This window comes from Dendronephthya gigantea, unplaced genomic scaffold, assembly GCF_004324835.1.
Source record: "Dendronephthya gigantea isolate DGI-Jeju-01 unplaced genomic scaffold, DenGig_1.0 000002F, whole genome shotgun sequence".
Lineage (NCBI taxonomy): Eukaryota > Metazoa > Cnidaria > Anthozoa > Malacalcyonacea > Nephtheidae > Dendronephthya > Dendronephthya gigantea.
Genome location: NW_021163012.1, coordinates 200,405 through 220,967, shown reverse-complemented (window position 1 = coordinate 220,967; position 20,563 = coordinate 200,405). Strand labels below are relative to the sequence as shown.

The following is a 20,563-nucleotide window of genomic DNA, read 5'->3' as shown; positions in this document are numbered from 1 at the left end:
TAAGATATTTTATAACCAATGAATGTCAGACTTGTTCTAGTATTCATCTATTTATTTGTTACAGTATTTGTTACTGTAATAGTCCTACTGACCATCTGAAACATGCCCTCTGGTATCACTGCTACATTACAAAAATTTTACCAGTAAATAATGAAAACATTTCAATATAAAGCTGGTTATATGAAAACTAGGCCAGATCTAATTTAATCATGGTATAATATTTGTACACTAAAGTTCATCCTTTAGTTCTTGCTGATCTTCTTCAGGCTCAAAATTATCATCTTCATCACTGTCTTGTTCAAACTGGTCATCCACTAAAGCAGATAGCTCCTTCACCAAAATAAATATCTTTTCCGAAGTCTAATAACAAATATTTATGGATAATTTTAAACCACTCATCACTAGCTTCTGCTACGTCTCCCTAACCTCAAAACCAAATGCTCTTTAGAAGAACATTTTGTTTTATGGCACAATATTAACAGCTGATAATTTTGTCTTGTTTTATAGATATGTCATCACAATCTCAACATCAGAATTCTGAGAATCCTTACTTCTTCACTCATTGATGTGATATCGTCAGGAGTTAGCTGAGCATCATCGGAAGATCCATCCAGGTAATTATATATCTATAATACATATAAATTGATATAAGTTTATTGTTATTTCCTGCAGAGAAAAATGAACACCTCCCCTAGAAAATCTACATATGGTTCCAGCTTAATTATTTTCCACAGATACTGCAATATAACGTTAACCTGATCAACTTTCTCCATCATTTCATCCGACCATATTGCATCCGGTTCAAAAAAGTCTGATTTCTGAAAAAATACATATATTTTTTGGAAAATAACTATGGAAATATTTAAGAGCTAGTTAATATATTACTTAAACTTACTGGTAAATAACTACGAAAATCATTCATGGTAACTTTATTTTCATGTAACTCAAACAAACTTTTCAAAGCACCTCTAAAAAAGCAGAAAAAAGTTCTATGCATATATAAGAGATGAAAGCATATTATTGATTACCAAGCTTCAACTAACTTTAGGGCATCAATTGCTTCTCGAGGATACAATGTCTCAAAACCAAAGAAAGTACACTTTTCCAAAGTAGTGTTAGGCAAATTACAGTTTGGCAAATGAGGCTTGGCTGAGGCACTCCACCAAATATTTACTGCTAGGTTTCGTCCAACTGATGATACATGATGGTACCTGACAAGTATGGCAATACAATATCAGGGTTAACACATATGTCTGTCTAACAAATGATGATCAACCAATTCTATAGTTATTAGCTCAATCACATCAAATTTTCCTACCAGCCATATGGAATATATAAACAATCTCCAGGCTGCATTTCAGCATAGTGATATTCCACTTGTGCTAGTCCTGGATACTTGATGAAATCCACTCTATATAGTAATATATTTACTGTAAGCGTCAATTATTACAAAGAAAATGACCAAGAAGTCTGAGTCTAGATGTGTTTTAATCACCTACTTTTCAACATCCACATTTGAATATGCTGATTTCTTATTTTCAATTGTGACCTGGAAAGGTGGAAGAGGCCTTTAGGTGAATTTTTTTTAGAATGAGATAGAAAAACTTACAGTCAGTATAGGTTAACTGGATGAATTGATCAGTTGGTGACTGGGGAAAACTCTCACCTTGTCAGAATATTTATTTGGATCAATGAAATATAACTTCTTTGTACCAGCAAACAAACAGTTTATATTTTCTGCAGAATCATAATGCAACACTGACTTTGTTCCACCACTGCTGAACCACATCAACTAGACAATACAAACATGATGCACACATGCCAGTTAATTCCCATATCCATGGAATAATTTATCATGGACCTTAAATTTCTACAATCTACACTAGCTGTCTTACACAAGCTGTGTTTTTAATTGTAGATGAATAAATGAAACTAACCTTTGCCAAAAGAAAGTTGTCAACAAGTTCTGGGCAACACAAGGGTGGAGGTAGGAACACATCTTTACTTTAATTGGAAAAAATAGTTTTTTCATTATTTAACTTCTAAGGGACATCAGTCAGTTCATCCAAGATCAAACCTGATCAAACCTAGAAGTAATTTTTTGGGGGATTCTTCTGGGAACACAATCTTGTAATTGTGGAGGGGTAAAGGTGTAACAATGAATGAATGAATGGGAAGGGCATTTGTTGGTATCTTTTTGAAGTTTTAATAACCCACTGTACCTGAGATGATCTGGCACATCATTAACAAGATAGATATCCTCCTTTGAATATCTTTTTACAAAATCATTGAATGGTATTTCTTCTGGGGATAATGTCCTGTTTTCTTTCTTAGCTTGCTCGACAACAACCAACACTTTGTTGCCTTCTTCGAGATTTAAAAAATATTCGTCTGTCCATAGGGAATATGCTGGAGAAATCTTAGCTCCTCCACGTATAACCAAAGGCTTACTAGCGTACACATAATTTTGGAAGAATATTGCAGGATCTGGAAAATATGGCTTTGATTCTACATCTAATATTATTCCGTGGGAGCCAATGGGTTTTAAATGGCCAGGATGCGTTGTGAGATCTTCTGAATTACCACAACAGCAAAGTACGATAAGATAAATAATCGACTTATATTTAGAAGCCATCATAATTCTACAACGAAGGAAGAACCAAATTACGTTCTTGTGTATATTATATAAATTTGTGATAATTGTTGTTTATTCAACTGTTAACACATCTTCGTAATATTCCAGCAATTCATTGCAATTGCAACATTAACGAGAGGAAGCTTGGATGACTCTAACTTCTATAACTGACGAACATGAATTATGCGCATTATTAAACTCATATCAGGCCTCATTTACTTCACGCACATACTTCAAAAATACATTTAATCTGATATTTACTATAGCAACTATCTAGCAATATGCTTTAAATATCCGCTCTTAATCAAAAAAGTACAGTAATTGCGACATTTAGTCATATTCTATATATATATACTACTTTATCCCTGGAATGATATGCATATGGTAATTGAGACATCCACGGAATCTTTTCATATGCTGACCAGGGAATAATAGTTTATAACTTTACCCTAAGGTTATTAAAAACAGCTGTGTTTCAAACAATTATTCGGATTACGCCGGAAAACTTTCCACCTGAGAAGATATGGAAGAAGATATATCTCACACTCCCGGAAAGAAAGAAAGAAAGAAAAACGTTGTCATAATTTACGTTGTCAAAATCATAATTTCCACTAACTGATATGAAATATTTAAAATTTCCGTCGTGTATTTTAATATACATTATATACATACAAAAAAACGAACTATTTTCCAATACTGTATCATGTAAAATTCTCGCTATAAAATAGAAGTATCTTCTTAGGTTACGGTTGTGCGAATGTCACCCAAATTCATACTTTCTCGATTTTGTAGTTGATAGCCTAGACGCGCTATGAAATATGATGAATGGACGTTGGTTCTTCAAACCGGATATTAGTGTTCGGCATCATTTGCAAATATTTTGATAAGCAGATCACTCATTGATATCCCGATATTGGCATATGCATCTCTGACGTCATCTAGTCCCAGTACTTTATTAATCCATCCCAACCACATGTGACGACTTTTGACGTTTCATGTGGATGCCAGGCACAGCCAATACACACCGTATCATGAGCTTTGAATTTACTGCAGAGAAAACAAACGCATTTTAGTGAATTCTACCAACACAATCTCATCCATGAAAATATGTGAAAATATCAGCCAATAAAACACTACTGTAGTGTAGGGCATTATAAAATGGATATTTCATTGACAGTTCCACATGAGTATCTTGCTGGAGGGAAAGTGAAAGGAAATACCTGTATAGTTTAGTCGATTTCCAATCCCAAATAAACAACTTTCCATCTGCATCACCGGAAATCACATACCTTTAACAAAAAGAAATGAAACAAAAGGAATTAGGCTTGATAATCACTAACCAGTAACGATCTTAAAGATATTCTCATATGAGAAGAATTCATTACTTTACCTCCCATCTGGCGAGAAGTTTACTTGACATGCGTAACCAGCAACCATATGACCTTTAAATGTTTTCTTGCGGTTCAAGCGAAAACGATTCTGAACACCAAAGATGGTAATTTGGTTGTCCATCGACTGACAGGCCAACCACTTCTCTATTACAGAAAAAATTCAACATTATAGACCTGGTTAAACTGATATCGAGGAATCAGGAAACTGACACCAGCTTCTTTAATTGTTTTTATATGAACGAGATCACAGCTTTGATCTCAACAACGGTGAAGTAGCTACAGAAAGACTGCATTATTATGCAACTGATTCATAGTTATTCGTTCTAGCGTTAATCTATTTACCCACCATTAGGATGGACTGTGATGGAAGGCATTGAATGCATACTTGGTTCGGCTATATATTTTGCATCAACTGGAATATCCCTAGAAAAATTTCACATCTTCAGTTAACAATGGATGATATAGTTAACTAACAACATTATTACCTTGTTCCTAAAAAAAACTTAGCACAGTTTATCGTTAAACCCCGTTTACACGATCTAATTTTGCCGGATCCAATCCACCTCTGAAGTATGGAGTGTTGTCTGTTATTAATAAAGCAGTGGCTTTAGTTGGTTTTCTGCCCACATTGCAAGTCAACAGACTATAAAACATCCATCAGAAGTGAATTGGTTCTCAACAAGGTAAAATATATATTCAAAAGACCACATACCATTCCCATATCCGCACACTCTTGTCATCCGACGTGCTCACGAATTTTCTATTTTGATCAACGAATGCAATCTGGTTGACAGCACCTAAATGTCTAAGAAAAGATTTACTTGTAAACATTTTTTCGGTTGTATAAAATGTTCACTGTCGAGAAATAATATTTAGTTTCCCAACCTGTCATACTCTTGGACGATTTCGTTTGATCGTATGTCCCACTGCGATTTGTAAAGATTAGGAATTTAGTATTGTGACAGTCAGTTATCTTCAGCAAGAAACGTCAGAAGACGACTCACCGTCAATATTTTCTTATCAGATGTACCACAAACAAAAAGATGTTGTTTATCCTAGAAAAAGATTATTATCAAGATCAACGTCGTACTTCTAAATAATTCCAAATAAAATGTTAATAAAATGTCAACCTTACAATGCATGTGATCTCATGGATATATTACGAGAAAACTAATTTGCAGTAATAGATCTTTGTTATACCAGTAACATCGTCATATGAAAGATTATTGGAGATTACCTCGTCAGGGTTGAATTTGACACAATATGGAACTTTTCTGTTTGTAAATCTTCCTAAACATTGACCAGTTTCTGTATCCCAAAGCTTGCAAAATCTGTCATAAGCAGCGCTCAGGAATGTTGACCCGTCGTTATTAAAACAAATGTCCCTCACTGCTTTACTGTGACCTGAAGAAGAAAACAACATGTTGCTCTCCATAGACTGGCAATGCTCTGAAATGAGTTCAACTAAAGATTCATTTTCTTCTAATTTTAAAATGGGGACGTCTTCAAACCCATCGTTTCTTGAAAGTGAATACAATGTACAAGTTAGATGAACTGTATCTTACCATTGAATGTTCGAAGAAGTCTTCTGTCACCGTAAACTTCCCACAACTACAAAGAATATATATAGAAAATTAATTGTCAATTATACATAGCAGATAATCAGATGTCTCTGTGTCTCATAAAATATTGCTATAATTTAAGTCTAGTGCACTATTGTGGTTGCAACTACAACAAACCTGATCTGACAGTAATGCACAAGTTAAAATGGTGAATTAAGTAGAGATATTACCTTGATTTTACAATCCATACTGCAGGATAAAAGCAAGTGTGCAGATTTGGGGAAAAATCTGATTGCAGAAACCCCTTTGGTGTGGCCAGACCTAACAAATATAAAATATAATATCTCAGTCCCTCTTGAGAGTGATTAAGTTTACCCTGTCTTAAAACAATCTTGTAAAAAATGGGAACATGTTCTGGAGAACTTGCCATGTATGAATGTGTCGTTTTGGTAGAAAGCATCTTTCAGGTGGTGCATCGCTCTTGAGGTTGATACCAATATCTTGTGGTATGTGTAGATATGAACGTCCTTGGTAGTCGTATGCATCTTTAACTGAAATTTATAACAGGAAATAACTGCAGTGATAATACTGAAAGCATGGCTTCTTGTGGATGAAAGCTTTTAAGCTTTAAAACCACTTTATTCATTCCTAAACGTACCACATGATAAAGTGAAACTTCAGTATACATACCATGTAAAGTTGATTTCTCTTCCACTGGCTTGTCATCTTCTTTCTTTGTTTTACTTTTCTTTGTGAGTTCATATTCCTCAAGTTTGCTTGATTCTTCCTGGAAAAAAAATAATATTGAACAGCATCTGAGATGGCAACAACAGGAAAAGAATCATAACCCTGATGAATTGTAATAAGACCGAAAACATGACAGTTAAGATGTCATGGTTGAAAATATATGATCAACCATACCTCAGATGGCTTGGCAATGGCCTCTTCATCAACAAACTTACTCCAAGGCCCTAAATGGAATAAAAAATATATGTATCATCCTACCTTGTCTTTAATCAACTGGTTAAGACCTCAAATCCTATATGTACCTTTGTAACCTTCAATCAACCCAGGATCCCCTTTATCCTCCCTTTTTCTCTTGTCTCCAGTTCGAGGTTTTGATGCTTCAAACACAGTCAAACCCTTGGTCTCTTTTGCCTTATCTAAATCACCTACAAACCTGAAAAAATGTACAACATTAATGACAAGAACCTTTCTTAATAGTGCTGGTGACACTAAGGTTGTTGCCAGCGTAGTATATTACTCACTTTTCCTCAATGTTTGCAGTATCGTCACTTGGATCTAGTGCATATCCTTTGAAAGAAATATATACTTTTTTAGAAATGTGGTTTTTGGTTCTAATCAGCTTGGTTAGGAAATAATGAATTAAATGCAGCAACAAAACTTACCATAACTACAGAATGTTTTCATTTGATTGTCAAATTGGAACTTGCTAATATGTGCTGGTTCAACAAAACCTGAATGTAAATGTTTCAGGGTTTATTAAATTCAATTAAACAAACATCTCACACCCATGGGCATTTTGAAATCTTTTCAATATATAGGATAGTTACTACTACAACTACTATGTTCCATTACAGTTTGATTGACAAACTTTGTGTAACATTATATGGGTTTTGTGTGTTTGATGTCATTATGGGAGGATCTATTGAACAATGTGATACTAGTACTTCTGACATACTAGTAGTTCTGATAAGACAAGTACTGTACCCGATAGTGTATTTTTCTTTGCTTTTTGCTGCTTTGTTTTAAATGGATTATTTGGTCCAACCTATAGTGTTAAAACCATATAACAGCTGCTCTTGCATGTACAAGCCCTCGTAAGAAGGGGAAGGCCGGAAGGGGGTCATTTGCTCTGGGCTCCAGGCTTGAAAAGAGAGAAGGGGAACTACAGATAAATTTTAAATTTATATTAAATAATTAAATGATCACCCTACCTCTGGTGCAAAAAGCTGTTCATACTTAGGATTGAATGTCACTTCTTTTTGCGAGGGATCAAGATGAATAATAGTATTGATATCTTCCTAGAAATTATGAGATGGTTTAATATGAATGATTGAACAAAGGTACAGACCTTGATAATGTTATTATAGTTCATAATTTCTATTTTCACTCTTTACTTTAGCATTGACGGTTGGGGCACTATTCAAAAGAAACTTGGATTTCAGAGCAGCAATATCCACAGTATTAGTTTCAATGTTTTCGTCCTCATCAGGTAAATCTTTAGTATTTATTTCCTCACTTGAAGAATCACTATCATAAGAAACTAACGATGTTTTGGCAGCCATTTTGGATTTCAGTTAATTTGTTACCAGTCCTGTAGTCTATCATATGCGCGGCGCAGACACGGGCTCTGGGCGCAGAATATTCAATATCTTGGTTTCACTTTTGTCGGGGCCAAGTGAACTCTATATAGAGCTCACTGGATTGAGCTATTCAGTATGTTCATTCCAAAAAAGGTAAAACCCGGTTTATCTTCGGAATTAATAGGAAAAGCCCGTTTACTTCGCTCAATTCCGACCAATCAAAAACAAGGAAAAAAGCGGCAAAATTTGGTTCTTCTTGTTCAAATTTGGCGCAATGATGCCCCCAAAAATTAACATGTCGTCGAGCGAGAAAGACTTACGTCGCTGCGGGAAGCATAAAAAGACCACACCTACCCGAAAACGCCATCTCGTCGCCTCAGAATGACTTCAACTGTAACAGGCAAGCATAAATTTATCTTTTGTTCAATTTTCGTGTATTTTTCATCCAAATTTAGCGCAGAAAAACGGCTTCAAAGTTGACCATTTGCCCAACCCGACCGAAGACTTCTGGTCATACTCGGCTTCGTTTTTCGGTTTCTTTTTAATTTATTTTGACTGCAATGAACCTGGAAGGAGTTGAAGAGACATTTCGAAAGACTTTTTTACTTTTTTGAGCAACATTTCGAAGCGGGATACGATTTTTTTATCGCTTGAGTCGGAATTTTTTTATCGCATGTCCAAAGGCAAAGATTTTCGATACAAAGCACTGCAGCTAACTACGAAACGGGGTGACGAGTGTTTCCTAAAGATTTTTTTATCAAATTTTATTGAAACAAAGGTTGAAAATTTTGAACACTTTTAGCTTGCGCGGGAGGCCGGCAATGCCTCGCACCTTCCAGTTCTTCTTGTCGGGCAAAACAGGTCTCAATTGTTACGAATGTTTTATACTATTGGGAAAACAAACAAAAAGAAAAACTTTTGGGAACTACCAATAATCTGCGCGTGTTTTCAAACCTTTTTTAAGTATTTTTTAGTCTGGTTTTCTAATATGGGCTTATTGATATATTTGGTACAATAAAACGTAATTAATTGGTGATTATCTCAATTAGACTTTCAATTTATTAATTAACTGCTAATTATAAATGGTTGGTGATTGTTTTTACCAACAAATTGTTGTTATTTTGTTTCAAGGTGGAAGTCAATGGAAAGACTGAGCATAAATACACAAATACTAATAAAACTTTTCAATTTTTTTGTTTTTTGTCAAAAAATTATTTTTAAAATTAATTTAAAAAAAACAAATTTATTTTCTTAATTGGAAAATGATTCAAAATTTTTATTAAAAACTATTAGCTAGGTTAAGTTGAAAAAATATGCAAGGGCGGTGGCATTGCACTCTTATTTTTTTCTTGAGGTATCTGCATCTGTCTTTTAGTCATTTGGTAAACAAACTTTGTGTGTGGGAAGGCGTGGCGCACCTTTTTACATACATTGTTTGCGATGCTGGGTGGATGGAAAACATTTGCAGATATTTTTGGAAATAAATTGGTTTGCAATGTTCTTTTCATAGCTGTCAGTCTATAAATTAAGACAGCAATTGTGCTATTGCTATAAGCATTAGCAGGAAAAAAATCAGTGTGTCTCTTTTCATAGCTGTCAGTTTATAAGGACAGCAGTTATGCTATTGCTATAAGCGTTAGCAGAAAAAAAATCAGTGTGTCTCTTTTCATAGCTGTCAGTTTATAAGGACAGCAGTTATGCTATTGCTATAAGCGTTAGCAGGAAAAAAATCAGTGTGTCTCTTCATAGCTGTCAGTCTAACATACTAAATATTGAGAGTGGAAAGAAGTATTGACCGATTTCATTGCATGGATCCAAATTTTTCTGTATACATGTTAGGTTTAATTGTTAATTGTCTTCATGCAAGCCCTAAATTATATTTAGGAAACATAAGTGAGACTGATCACCTCACCCCAACAGCATAGGTTAAGTAAACTGTTGCACCACTTTAGTCATTCTTGAATATAAATTTTCTTATGGATCAGCTTAATATTTGATATGTTCGGCAATGCCTTACTCATATATTAAACTGATGGCTGTCAGTCTAAAAGGACAGCAATTTTGCTATTGCTATAAGCCTTAGCAGTGAAAACTTAGCCTGTGTTGAAAATTTGTGTGTCTTTATACAAGAAGTGTCTGCAATTAATGCTCTATATTATGCTTATCAAATAATATCTGTTTCCATCAAAACTAAAGTGAATTCTGAATGTTGTTTCTATAAGAGCAACAATTTGCTATTGCTACATGCTTTAGCAAGATTGGCTTATTTGCTGCTAGCTTCAAAAACAATAAGTACTAGGATACACTGCCCAAGGATGTCATCTCTATATGAATGGCACCTTATGCTAGTAGCAAATCTTAATTATAATCAGACCAGCAATTAGGTGCATGCATTGCAGTATTTGTGTTAATTTGACTTATAAGCTCAAGTCTGCGTGATTGGTTTCAAGATATGGCAATTGGTATGTTAAACGTCAGGGAAGCTAGGAGATGTGGGTGCAGGTATGTAGATGATGTCATTGGAAGTGCATGCATGTTTTTCTAAAATTATTCAGTTCATGTTTTCCTATTCTATTGCTAAGTGCATGAATATATTCTTGGTGGTCAACACTTTGGAGTTTGGAGTTACGCACATTAAAAAAATGTTTTTTCTAATTTTCTTGTTTGGCTTAATATTGTGTGTATTGTGTATTATACAAACTATGGAGTGTTATAATTATAAGCTCGGCTTTTTGTTAAAATTAGTTAAGAACAAAGTCTTGCAAGATTGAAAAATTTGTATGATTATTATATATTTGGCATCAATGTCTCTCCAAAATCTATCCAGTATATCTACTCTAATAAGTTATTTTTCTCTATACTAAGCCTTTCCTATGCCATATACTGTCTCTAATAAGCTGTACTTTCTAATAAGCTCTTCTTTGCAATAAACGTTTATTTTCCATAACCTCTCCTCTCTTGAGGCACTCCTCTCCAATAAGCTGAAAGCTAATAAGCCTGCTCAGTAATAAGCTCCAATCCCTAATAAGGTTCCTTGGTAATTAGCCTTCCTCTCTTATAAGCTCTCCTCTCCAATAAGCACTCTTCAAAAAGCTTTCTCTCCAATAACTTTTCTCTAATAGCTAAGCTTTTCTCTCTAATAAGCTCAATGCTCTTCTGTACTCCAGCATCCACTCCAATTAGCCTCCTTTTCCAATGCAATTTTCTCTCCAACCTGATCGAGCTCTTGTGTGTTTCTTCAGGGTAGGTGCTAATGATTTTCTATTTATTACATTTAGGTTCAAACTTGTGGCAATATTGGGTTTAAATGAACACAAATACTTAGAAAATCAATTTTGAAATTTGAAGTGAAAACTTTGAAGTTTGATAATTTGGAAAGTTTGATTTCTAAGCAAATTAGAGTTCAATGCATATGATTAGTAGGTTAGGTTGACTAAAATTCAAGGGTAGGCACATTGCAATTCTTCTTTCATTTCTAAGGTCTCTTCATAAGCCTTTTAGTCATTTGGTAAACAAATGTTGCATGTAAGAAGATTGCGCCACTTTTTACATGAATTATTTGTCGTGCTAAGTGGTTGGAAGACATTTGGAGGTATTTTGGGAATTTAATCAGGTTGCAATGTTCTTTTCATAGCTGTCAGTCTAAAAGGACAGCAATCAGTGCTATTGCTATAAGCTTTAAGCAAGAAAAACTTAGCGTTTTGTCTTCTCATAACTCTCAGTCAGAAGGACAGTAGTTGTGTGTATTGCTATAAAGCAATAAAATGATACTTTCACTTGTTGTTTCTATAAGGGCAACAAAGTTGCTATACATGCTTTAGTTAAAATGTCTACAAGGGCGGTGGCATTACATTCTTATTTTTTTCCTAAAGTCTCTGCATAAGGCTTTCAGTTTTTTGGTAAACAAGCTGTGCATGTAAAGAGATTGCGCCACTCTTTGCACGTATAGTTTGTCTTGCTAAGTGGTTGGAAGTCATTTGTAGGTATTTTGGGAAATAAATAAGTCTGTGATGGTTTTTTTTCAAAGCTGTCAGTTTATAAAGGCAGCAATTGCTATTGCTATAAGCATTTGCAAGAAAGAAATCAGTGTGTCTCTTATTTTCATAGCTGTCAGTCTAATTACTAGATATTGAGAGTGGAAAAAAGTATTGACATTTCATTGCATGGATCCAAATTTTTCAGTATACATGTAAGGTTTAATTGTTGTCTTCATGCAAGCCCTATATAATATTTATAGGAAACATTATAAGTGAGATTGATCACCTCACCCCCACAGCATAGGTTAAGTAAACTGTCGCACCACTTTGGTCATTCTTGAATATAAATTTTCTTATGGATCAGCTTAATATTTGATATGTTCGGCAATGCCTTACTCATATATTAAACTGATGGCTGTCAGTCTAAAAGGACAGCAATTTTGCTATTGCTATAAGCCTTAGCAGTGAAAACTTAGCCTGTGTTGAAAATTTGTATGTCTTTATACAAGAAGTGTCTGCAATTAACGCTTATCAAATAATATCTGTTTCTATCAAAATTAAAGTGAATTCTGAACGTTGTTTCTATAAGAGCAACAAAGTTTGCTATTGCTACATGCTTTAGCAAGATTGGCTTATTTGCTGCTAGCTTCAAAAACAATAAGTACTAGGATACACTGCCCAAGGATGTCATCTCTATATGAATGGCACCTTATGCTAGTAGCAAATTTTAATTATAATCAGACCAGCAATTAGGTGCATGCATTGCAGTATTTGTGTTCATTTGACTTATAAGCTCAAGTCTGCATGACTGGTTTCAAGATATGGCAATTGGTGTGTTAAAGGTCAGGGAAAGATTTTATAAAGGTTATAAAAGGTCAGGGAAAGATTATGGACATGATATGTGGGTGCAGGTACCATGCAGATGTCATATGGAGGTGTATGTTATACTAAAATTATTCAGTTCATGTTGTCCTATTCTATTGTTGAGTGCATGAATATACTTGGTGGTCAACAGTTTGGGTTTACACACACTAAAAATGTTTTTGTAATTTTCTTGTTTGGCGTATGTGTGTATATACAAACTATGGAGTGTTATAAGGCTTTAGGTTAACATTAGTTAGGAACAAGGTCTTGCCAGATTGAAAAATTTGCGTAATTATTAAATTTTTGGCAACAATATCTCTGGCAACATCTTGCTTGAACTTTCTGCCAGGTGGTACAAATGGTACCTTAGGAAGAGAATCAGACCAATTTGCATGTGCATGTTTATAATGTAAATGCCACCAAGTATTACAGGTTAAGAAATCCGTTTGTAAATATGGTTCAAATGGAACGTACCTTGCATGTTTTGCATGAAATGCGGTTACAAAAATGGTTCAAATGGAACCTTGCATGATCTGCATAAAATCCGGTTTTAAAAATGGTTCAAATGGAACGTACCTTGCATGATCTGCATGAAATCCGGTTAAAATGGGTGCAAAATAATGCCCCAAAAGGAGGAAAGTGCTGCGCAAGCGCAAATGCTAAAATATACAATATGGAGGCAAATATGGTTCCCTGCATGAGATCCTATTACAAAAATAGGTGCAAATGCCGCCTCCAAAGGAGGAAGGTGCTGCGCAAGCGCAAATGCTAAAAAAATGCAATATTCGGGAAAAATATGGTACCCTGCATGAGATTCGGTTACAGAAAATGGTTCAAATAGAACCTTGCACGACCTGCATGAAATTCGGTTAAAAAAATGGCTGCAAATGCCCCCAAAGGGGGAAGATGCTGCGCAAGCGCAAATACTGAGAAAATACAATATGGAGGCTAAATATGGTATCCTGCATGAAATTCGGTTACGGAAAATGGTTCAAATAAAACCTGCATGAAATTCGGTTACAGAAATGGGTGCAAAATTCCCCCAAAGGGGGAAAGTGCTGCGCAAGCGCAAATGCTAAAAAAAATGAAAAATATGGTATCCTGCATGAGATTCGGTTACAGAAAATGGTTCAAATAGAACCTTGCACAACCTGCGTGAAATTCGGTTACACAAGTGGCTGCAAATGCCCCCAAAAGGGGAAAATGCTACGCAAGCGCAAATGCTAAAAAAATACAATATGGAGGCAAAATTCGTATTACTGAATGCCCTAAATATGGCGAAATTTTTATATTTCCTATATCATTTTATTGTAAATAATCTAAACATAACTTAAATTGACTGTAATATTTAAATACAAAGGAAAAATTGTTCACTTGCTTTTGTAATTATAATAAGCAAAATTCTTTCGGAACCAGGGCACATCTCTTCTTCTTTCTCTTCTCTAAATTCTCTCTATTTTCTTTTTTCTTAAGACTCTCTCTTTTCTAAGATTTTCTCTTTTCTAGGATTTTTCTCTTTCTAGGTTTTTCTTTTTTCTAGGTTTTTCTCTTTTCTAGGTTTTTCCCTTTTCTAGGTTTTTCTCTTTTAAGCATTACTAACACTTTTTTTTCAGGATTTAATTTTAAAACATTGTAAATAGAATATTACAAATGTAAATGTAAATGTAAATGTAATGTATCAATTGTGTGAATAAAATTGTTCATTCGTTGCTATTGTCATATATTGCATGAGAGGGTTTTTCTCCGGGCGCTCCGGTTTCCCTCTATATACATTTACACCTTTTCCTGATTGGCTAACATGGCTATAGCTATAACTAACGTTATATTTATGGTACAAACAAAAACAACCAAAACAAAAAACAGTGTCCGTGGTGTTTCGGGACCAAGACTGGTTATAGGGTTCGATCCCCTTTGCACTGAGCGACTTTTTAGCAGATTTCGAAAAAACCTTTTCAAAATTTACCGGCTTCAGAGGCAACATTGAATATTTTATTATTATTACTTTTAAATAATTTATAACTATTACTTGTAAAAAATATATATTTATTACCCGCTGTTATTGCCCTATTTTTGGCGCCAAAACTGAAACTGTAAAATAAATTAATAACTCAGAAAATACAAGATGGCGGATCAAGAAGGAGTGGAGAATCAGGAAAGTATTGTTGATGTTGAAACAATTGATGAAAAGATTCCCTTTACCGCACCGGAGGAGAGCGAAATGTTGGCAGAACATGAAGCATTAACGATTAAACTCGAGGAGCAAGCTAGCGACACAGAATCAATGACTGAAAGCAATGGGAACTCGAATGATGCTAACACTGGAAAAACAGGAAAAGGGAGATCAAGTAATTGGCGAAAAGGGAAAAAAACTAAGCTGGGATATCGTTGTACAAATTATTTGAAGGTATCATTGAGTGTATGTTCATAGGGTCTATATGTTGTGGCTGGTTTTATTTGTGGATATTCACTATTTTCATGAAATTAAAGTTTACAAGCATTTAATAATAATGGTGACTATATAGACTGACATAATATAGAGGTTGATTTAATCTTAATACAGGAGGATCACAAGCAACCATTATTTGGTGTAACTTTTAATTACAATTTTGATGAAAATGCAGAAGATCCCTTAATTTTTGCAACTGTTGGAAGTAACAGAGTAAGTCAAAAATGCATGAAACATCTTTATGTACATACAACAAGGCATACATTATAATGTAGACCTGTGTAGGTCATAATAATTCACTACAGCATGTTTCTTTTATGAGGCATCAATATATCAATGCAAAGATAAGGGCGAAATCAAATTACTACAAGCTTATGTTGATGCAGATGTATCCTTTAATATCCATCCTTTGTTCCAGTAATATTGGCTTTGCTCTTATTAATCAGAGGCTGGTTGTATAAAACACTTAACTACATTGGATAACATGACCCCAATAAAGGAATATGCATATCAGAAATATATTTGTGAAGTTGGTTTTATATTGTTGTAAGGTCTTAACTTAAATAAAATAAAGCCTGATGAGAATTTCTACACTGCCGCTTGGTCGTTTGTGTTAGAATCGGGAGAACCGATCCTTGCTATTGCTGGATCTCGAGGGATTATTAGGATAATTAGGTGTGCAGTAAGCCAGTTTTTTATCTTCATATTTGAGAAATTTCTTGTAAAAAAGCTTCGTTGATTATATTTTTATTTGTTTCTATCTTCCAGTGCTTTTACAATGCAATGTTCAAAGGTATTTTAATTTGTTTTTATTGTATTTATGTTTTTATTCAATACAAATGAATACAAAATGCACGAATTCAATGCGATACAAAAAACACATGGAATTTTATTGTTTTTCTGTTTAGCATTTTCTAGGTCATGGTAGCTCTGTAAATGAATTAAAATTTCATCCATTGGATCCTGAGTTATTACTATCCGTCAGTAAAGGTGCAATTATTCTGAAATTCTCATAGAAATTGAATGAAATTGGTGATATCATCATTGCTGTAACTCTGCCTTCATTCCAGATTATGCCTTGCGCTTGTGGAATGTGAGGACAGAGGTTTGTGTTCTGATGTTCACAGGAGTTGAAGGACACAGGGATGAAGTCTTAAGTGGTGTAAGTGTAGGTTGTGAAAGATTTTACTCAATATACATGCATCTTTTACACTTAGTCAGGAGCTGCTGCAGCGTCTGCTGAGTATTTCTTAAATATTCCATATCTACATAATTTTGGCCACAAAAGAGCTGGAGAGTGGCTTCTGTAATGAATAGCTACAGTGAGCAACAACTAAATGTGTCTCATAACCCACACTGCCTGCTAAAACTAGAATAATACTACCTTTATTCTCTAGACAGCAGATAGTAATACTTTGTTGGTTTAGGACTTTGATATTTTGGGAACAAGAATAATTTCCTGTGGAATGGACCATTCTTTGAAAATTTGGTCTCTTGATGAAGAGAAGATAAAAAAGGTTAACTAAGTAACTTACTAAATAGCTAGCTCTCTCATCCATCATCCTCCATCTTATCCAGCCAGTTTACCTATCAATATAGAAGATCTTTACTAGACCTCATAATTGAGGTTACTTTACATTTCTATAAGGTATATTAAATCCTAAATACAAGTTACATTTTTCATAGACAATTGAAGAGGCTGCAGTTTATAACACCACAAAATCAGCAAAATCATTTAGAACTTTACAAATCCATTATCCGAAGTTTACAACACGAGACATTCATAGGAATTATGTTGACTGTGTCAGATGGCTTGGTGATCTTGTGCTATCCAAAGTAAGCAGAATATCTACCTCAAACAACATCACTTGTGTATACTCACAGTGGAATATATTTGTGCATCTTTGATGCAACTTTTTTAGAACAAAATATATTTACTTGCTCTATTTTTACACAGTCAAAAGTGTTGTAAACGTTCTTGGCGTTTTTTTTAGTCTTGTGAAAACTGTATTGTCTGTTGGAAACCGAAGAAAACTCTGGAGGAAGTTTTCGCAAAGGTTAGCTCCGTAGGAAGAAATTCTTCGCAGTTTGATTGTAGTTGAACGATTTTCACTTTAAGAAATAATCAGATAAACTGACACTTGCAAACGTGACGATAATTCCGGCTCTGCAAAAGCTTCATTCTAAGTATTTTGTCCTAATAGTTCCATTGCTTGAAGATGACTCTACCATTGTGCAGGTGGAACGCGAGTTTTTGTCATTGAGAATCCGGGATTATGACTTAGATTTTGAACTAATGCTGTTTAACCAATTTTAGCCATCGGACGAAACAAATGCAGTTACAGTTCTTCATAAGTAAGTTCCTTCCTATCAAAGTGAATCAATGATTTACATGATCAGCAGTAGATACAAAATATTGATCATTTACATTAATAGATTTGAATATGCGCAATGCGACATATGGTTTATGCGTTTTGCGATGGACTTTCGTCAAAAAGTAAGATTAATTCTTTCTTTTCTCCGATATCCAAACCGCGATCCCAGCATGTCTCATTTCAGCTTTTTATGCTATTTTAGACTTTAGCGTTAGGAAATCAAGTAGGAAAGATTTATACGTGGTACATTGACGTGACAGATTTACACGAAGCGAAGTAAGTTTTTATACATGAACTGCAAGTACTCTTCTAATGCATATAAAATGATCTAGCATTAGTGAGTCAGTATATCACAAGTGGGTTAATCTGAGTCATCTGGCGTCTTTTTTCAGGCAAAAAGTTTTGTCTCATCCTAAGTGCACTGCTGCTGTTCGCCAAACATGCTTTAGTAAGGACGGGAGGTATGAAACTTTTGCTAAAATTGTTTTGTTTTGCTCGCCGTGCGCAATCTCATGGCTGTTTTCAAACTAGTTCTTAGCTAAAACCACTCTGCTATATTCCTCCAGGAATTATTATACAGCTCAGTGGCTAAAACAGTATTTTCTTTAGTATCTTGATCTGTGTTTGCGATGATGGATCAATATGGAGATGGGATCGCGCCCAGTGAATCACGGGACGGTTTAATGATTATAGTTTTGTACATAACTTTTCCAACAAGAGTAGTACACTGGTTTATATAAGTCAGTGTGATGTAGGCACTTTACTTTTGATATCGTGTTGTCGGTGAAACTGGATAGAAAGCAAAATTTGCTCGCATCCAAAGATCGTTTGAAAACCGGAACGATGAGCTAAAATGTTTCCTGAGTAAATAAAATATTCATAATCTGTCTTAACCATTTCAATAAGAAACTCTATCATTGTGATAAGATCTTTTAAGTCCTGTGTTATTTCCTGCTGTGAAATCATGCTTTGGTCTGACCGGCGGAAACACCTCAGTGTTTCATGGTTGGAAAGCTTTATAACTATAACTTGTGTAAGGCTAAGCTTGCATGAGTTGCATCTTGTGACTCTTGACCGCAAACACGCTTCTAGAAAAGGTCATGTTTGTTTGCGATTGCCAGCACTCGATATTGATCTTGATTTAAATCTGCATTCCTCCGCTATACTCTTGATACTGTTAGCTGCGGAAACACTGTCAAAATGCTTGGGGCTTTGTGTATCAAGTTTCTGTTTTTTATCGGAGCTTTGCTCTCCTTTGCTGACCCATTCACTGATGGATTGACTTGCTGGAAGTACTTTGAAGCGGGAGAGATATTATGGTTCGTGTTGTGTTTAGTCTTTGTTATTCTTCCAAGTTTCATTTATCTTGTGTTCTGGGTTTTCATTCTCCCATCAAATGAAGACACAACATCTGGACGATATGCTTCAAAACTCCGCTGTTGTATCACTGCTGCCTGCTGTCCATTCATTCCTTGCTGTGGCAGATTATACGTAGTTTTTACTACAAAGAAACACGAGGACCATCAACTGTATATTGAAGTATTTAACTGTCTTGAAGTCGGGATTGAACTGGCTCCTCAGTTTATATTACAATTCTACGCAGCGATGATACAAAGCCGTGAAGTTAGTGTGATACAAATCGTTTCTCTCACCATAACTTTCCTCCGTATTGGCTGGTGCTATGCAAATGTTAATGAAGATTGTACATTTAAAGTTTGTTTCGGTGGTTTGATCAGCGTTGCTGCAAGAGTCTTTGCTTATGCGTTATTTGCTGTAGCACTTGGCCCTTGGGTTGTGTTAGTTATTGCCTTACATATGATATTGACGTGTATTATCCAGCGATCTCACAGGGTAAGAGCATTTGGATATGTTTGTTTATCGTGGTTGTCCTACACTCCATTGGGCTCAGACAAGGAAAGCGATGCTGAGCGACTCAAATGGACATCTCGTACATTTCTTCAACCTATAATCCATGTATTAGAGGATATTATGATGGCGCTGTTTTTCTATTTTTTTGTGAGCGAAGGTAGAACCTACCCGCATCGTTTGAAGATTATGTTAGGTCTCATTGGGGGGAGTTTGTTCGGATATGTGGTGCTGAGATTGTCACATTTTATGAAATGTCAAAGTGGAGAATCTCAGGAGCAAACTACAGACATTGAGGCTTGCCAAGGGTTGAATAAGGCCGATACGGAAGTCGAAAAACCCAGTCAGAAACCGGAGGGTGGAGATGATACAGACGGGGGGAGATCGAGGTTTGGTTTTAAGAATTGGCGACTAAGACGGAACGATCCACCAGTTGATGAAGAAGCTGGGGTGAAGGAATCCAAGGAAACTAAAGATACAGGAGGGGGCGGAGGGATAATCACTGGTCGTTTGGGGAAGTTAACAGAATGGAAATTTCGCAAGGGAGGAGGGAAGAATGAAGCGGAAGTTGAGGGAGGGTCTGGTGCTGACGGAGGTTCTGGTGCAACCAATGATGGGACCGAAGGGGAAACCAGTGGTTTTGTAGGGTTTAGAAAAATACGTAATTTTAAATTAGGAAGAGATAAAAAACAAGATGAACACAAATCATGAAAGTGATGAAACTTTGATAGAATCAGGTTAATCTTTACATTCATTTATCTCAAAACCAATCTCTCTAAATGTCATCACACTCAAAGAAGATTAATCCATCAACACTCTTAGATTTGGAAAATATTTTACAAAAATTGTGTTATCATATTATGTATAAATTGTCAGTTATTTATGCAGAAATTCTGTGTTGTATGCCATGTTTGCATTCCACGTTACGAAACAACCGCTTGTTAATTATAAAGTTATCATTTTCGGGCTTTTTCGTCTGTGTTTTTTATTGAAAAAAGGATGCAAATCAATATAATGAAAATATTTCGAGGTGTCAAAAAAACGAAGACGTTTTTGAAAACGCTGAAAAGCCTCCCCAGTGTGCCGATAGCTTAAATATCGAAGATTTTTTTAGATAGTG

At 35.1% G+C, this 20,563-nt stretch overlaps 4 protein-coding genes across 5 annotated transcripts; 2 read left to right on the top strand and 2 right to left on the bottom strand.

The window, feature by feature from the left end:
- Nucleotide 1: 1 nt before the first annotated feature.
- LOC114538089 (tRNA wybutosine-synthesizing protein 5-like) lies at nucleotides 2–2,811 on the bottom strand. Of its 2 annotated transcripts, none has more exons than XM_028559211.1 (10): nucleotides 2,223–2,811; nucleotides 1,938–2,004; nucleotides 1,667–1,792; nucleotides 1,500–1,549; nucleotides 1,319–1,411; nucleotides 1,044–1,211; nucleotides 896–968; nucleotides 756–818; nucleotides 552–626; nucleotides 2–360 (listed from the first exon to the last, which is right to left on the bottom strand). In XM_028559211.1, the coding sequence occupies exons 1-10, from the start codon at nucleotides 2,636–2,638 to the stop codon at nucleotides 229–231; spliced, it is 1,263 nt and encodes a 420-aa protein (XP_028415012.1). In that variant the 5' UTR covers nucleotides 2,639–2,811; the 3' UTR covers nucleotides 2–228. The 2 variants fall into 2 exon arrangements, with proteins under 2 accessions (XP_028415012.1, XP_028415019.1); XM_028559218.1 differs by having other exon boundaries at nucleotides 1,938–1,999; nucleotides 2,223–2,339.
- Nucleotides 2,812–3,259: 448 nt separating this feature from the next.
- Nucleotides 3,260–8,263, bottom strand: LOC114538079 (pre-mRNA-processing factor 17-like). Its single transcript, XM_028559204.1, has 19 exons — nucleotides 7,730–8,263; nucleotides 7,547–7,633; nucleotides 7,320–7,380; nucleotides 6,998–7,066; nucleotides 6,857–6,902; nucleotides 6,638–6,768; nucleotides 6,510–6,559; nucleotides 6,279–6,375; nucleotides 6,016–6,139; nucleotides 5,819–5,909; nucleotides 5,592–5,637; nucleotides 5,264–5,430; nucleotides 5,031–5,081; nucleotides 4,912–4,952; nucleotides 4,739–4,831; nucleotides 4,373–4,449; nucleotides 4,026–4,170; nucleotides 3,856–3,924; nucleotides 3,260–3,682 (listed from the first exon to the last, which is right to left on the bottom strand). The coding sequence occupies exons 1-19, from the start codon at nucleotides 7,895–7,897 to the stop codon at nucleotides 3,574–3,576; spliced, it is 1,722 nt and encodes a 573-aa protein (XP_028415005.1). The 5' UTR covers nucleotides 7,898–8,263; the 3' UTR covers nucleotides 3,260–3,573.
- Nucleotides 8,264–14,878: 6,615 nt separating this feature from the next.
- On the top strand, nucleotides 14,879–18,492 carry LOC114532922 (polycomb protein eed-like). The gene is made up of 15 exons (XM_028554510.1): nucleotides 14,879–15,160; nucleotides 15,317–15,415; nucleotides 15,525–15,590; nucleotides 15,777–15,877; nucleotides 15,971–15,995; nucleotides 16,111–16,192; nucleotides 16,273–16,364; nucleotides 16,630–16,719; nucleotides 16,889–17,038; nucleotides 17,197–17,259; nucleotides 17,520–17,557; nucleotides 17,639–17,699; nucleotides 17,780–17,853; nucleotides 17,970–18,038; nucleotides 18,187–18,492. Exons 1-15 carry the CDS (start codon nucleotides 14,879–14,881, stop codon nucleotides 18,242–18,244), a joined length of 1,350 nt encoding a protein of 449 aa, XP_028410311.1. The 3' UTR covers nucleotides 18,245–18,492.
- A 126-nt stretch (nucleotides 18,493–18,618) lies between these two features.
- On the top strand, nucleotides 18,619–20,404 carry LOC114535098. The gene has a single exon (XM_028556484.1). The coding sequence runs from the start codon at nucleotides 18,778–18,780 to the stop codon at nucleotides 20,152–20,154; it is 1,377 nt and encodes a 458-aa protein (XP_028412285.1). The 5' UTR covers nucleotides 18,619–18,777; the 3' UTR covers nucleotides 20,155–20,404.
- Nucleotides 20,405–20,563: the final 159 nt, after the last annotated feature.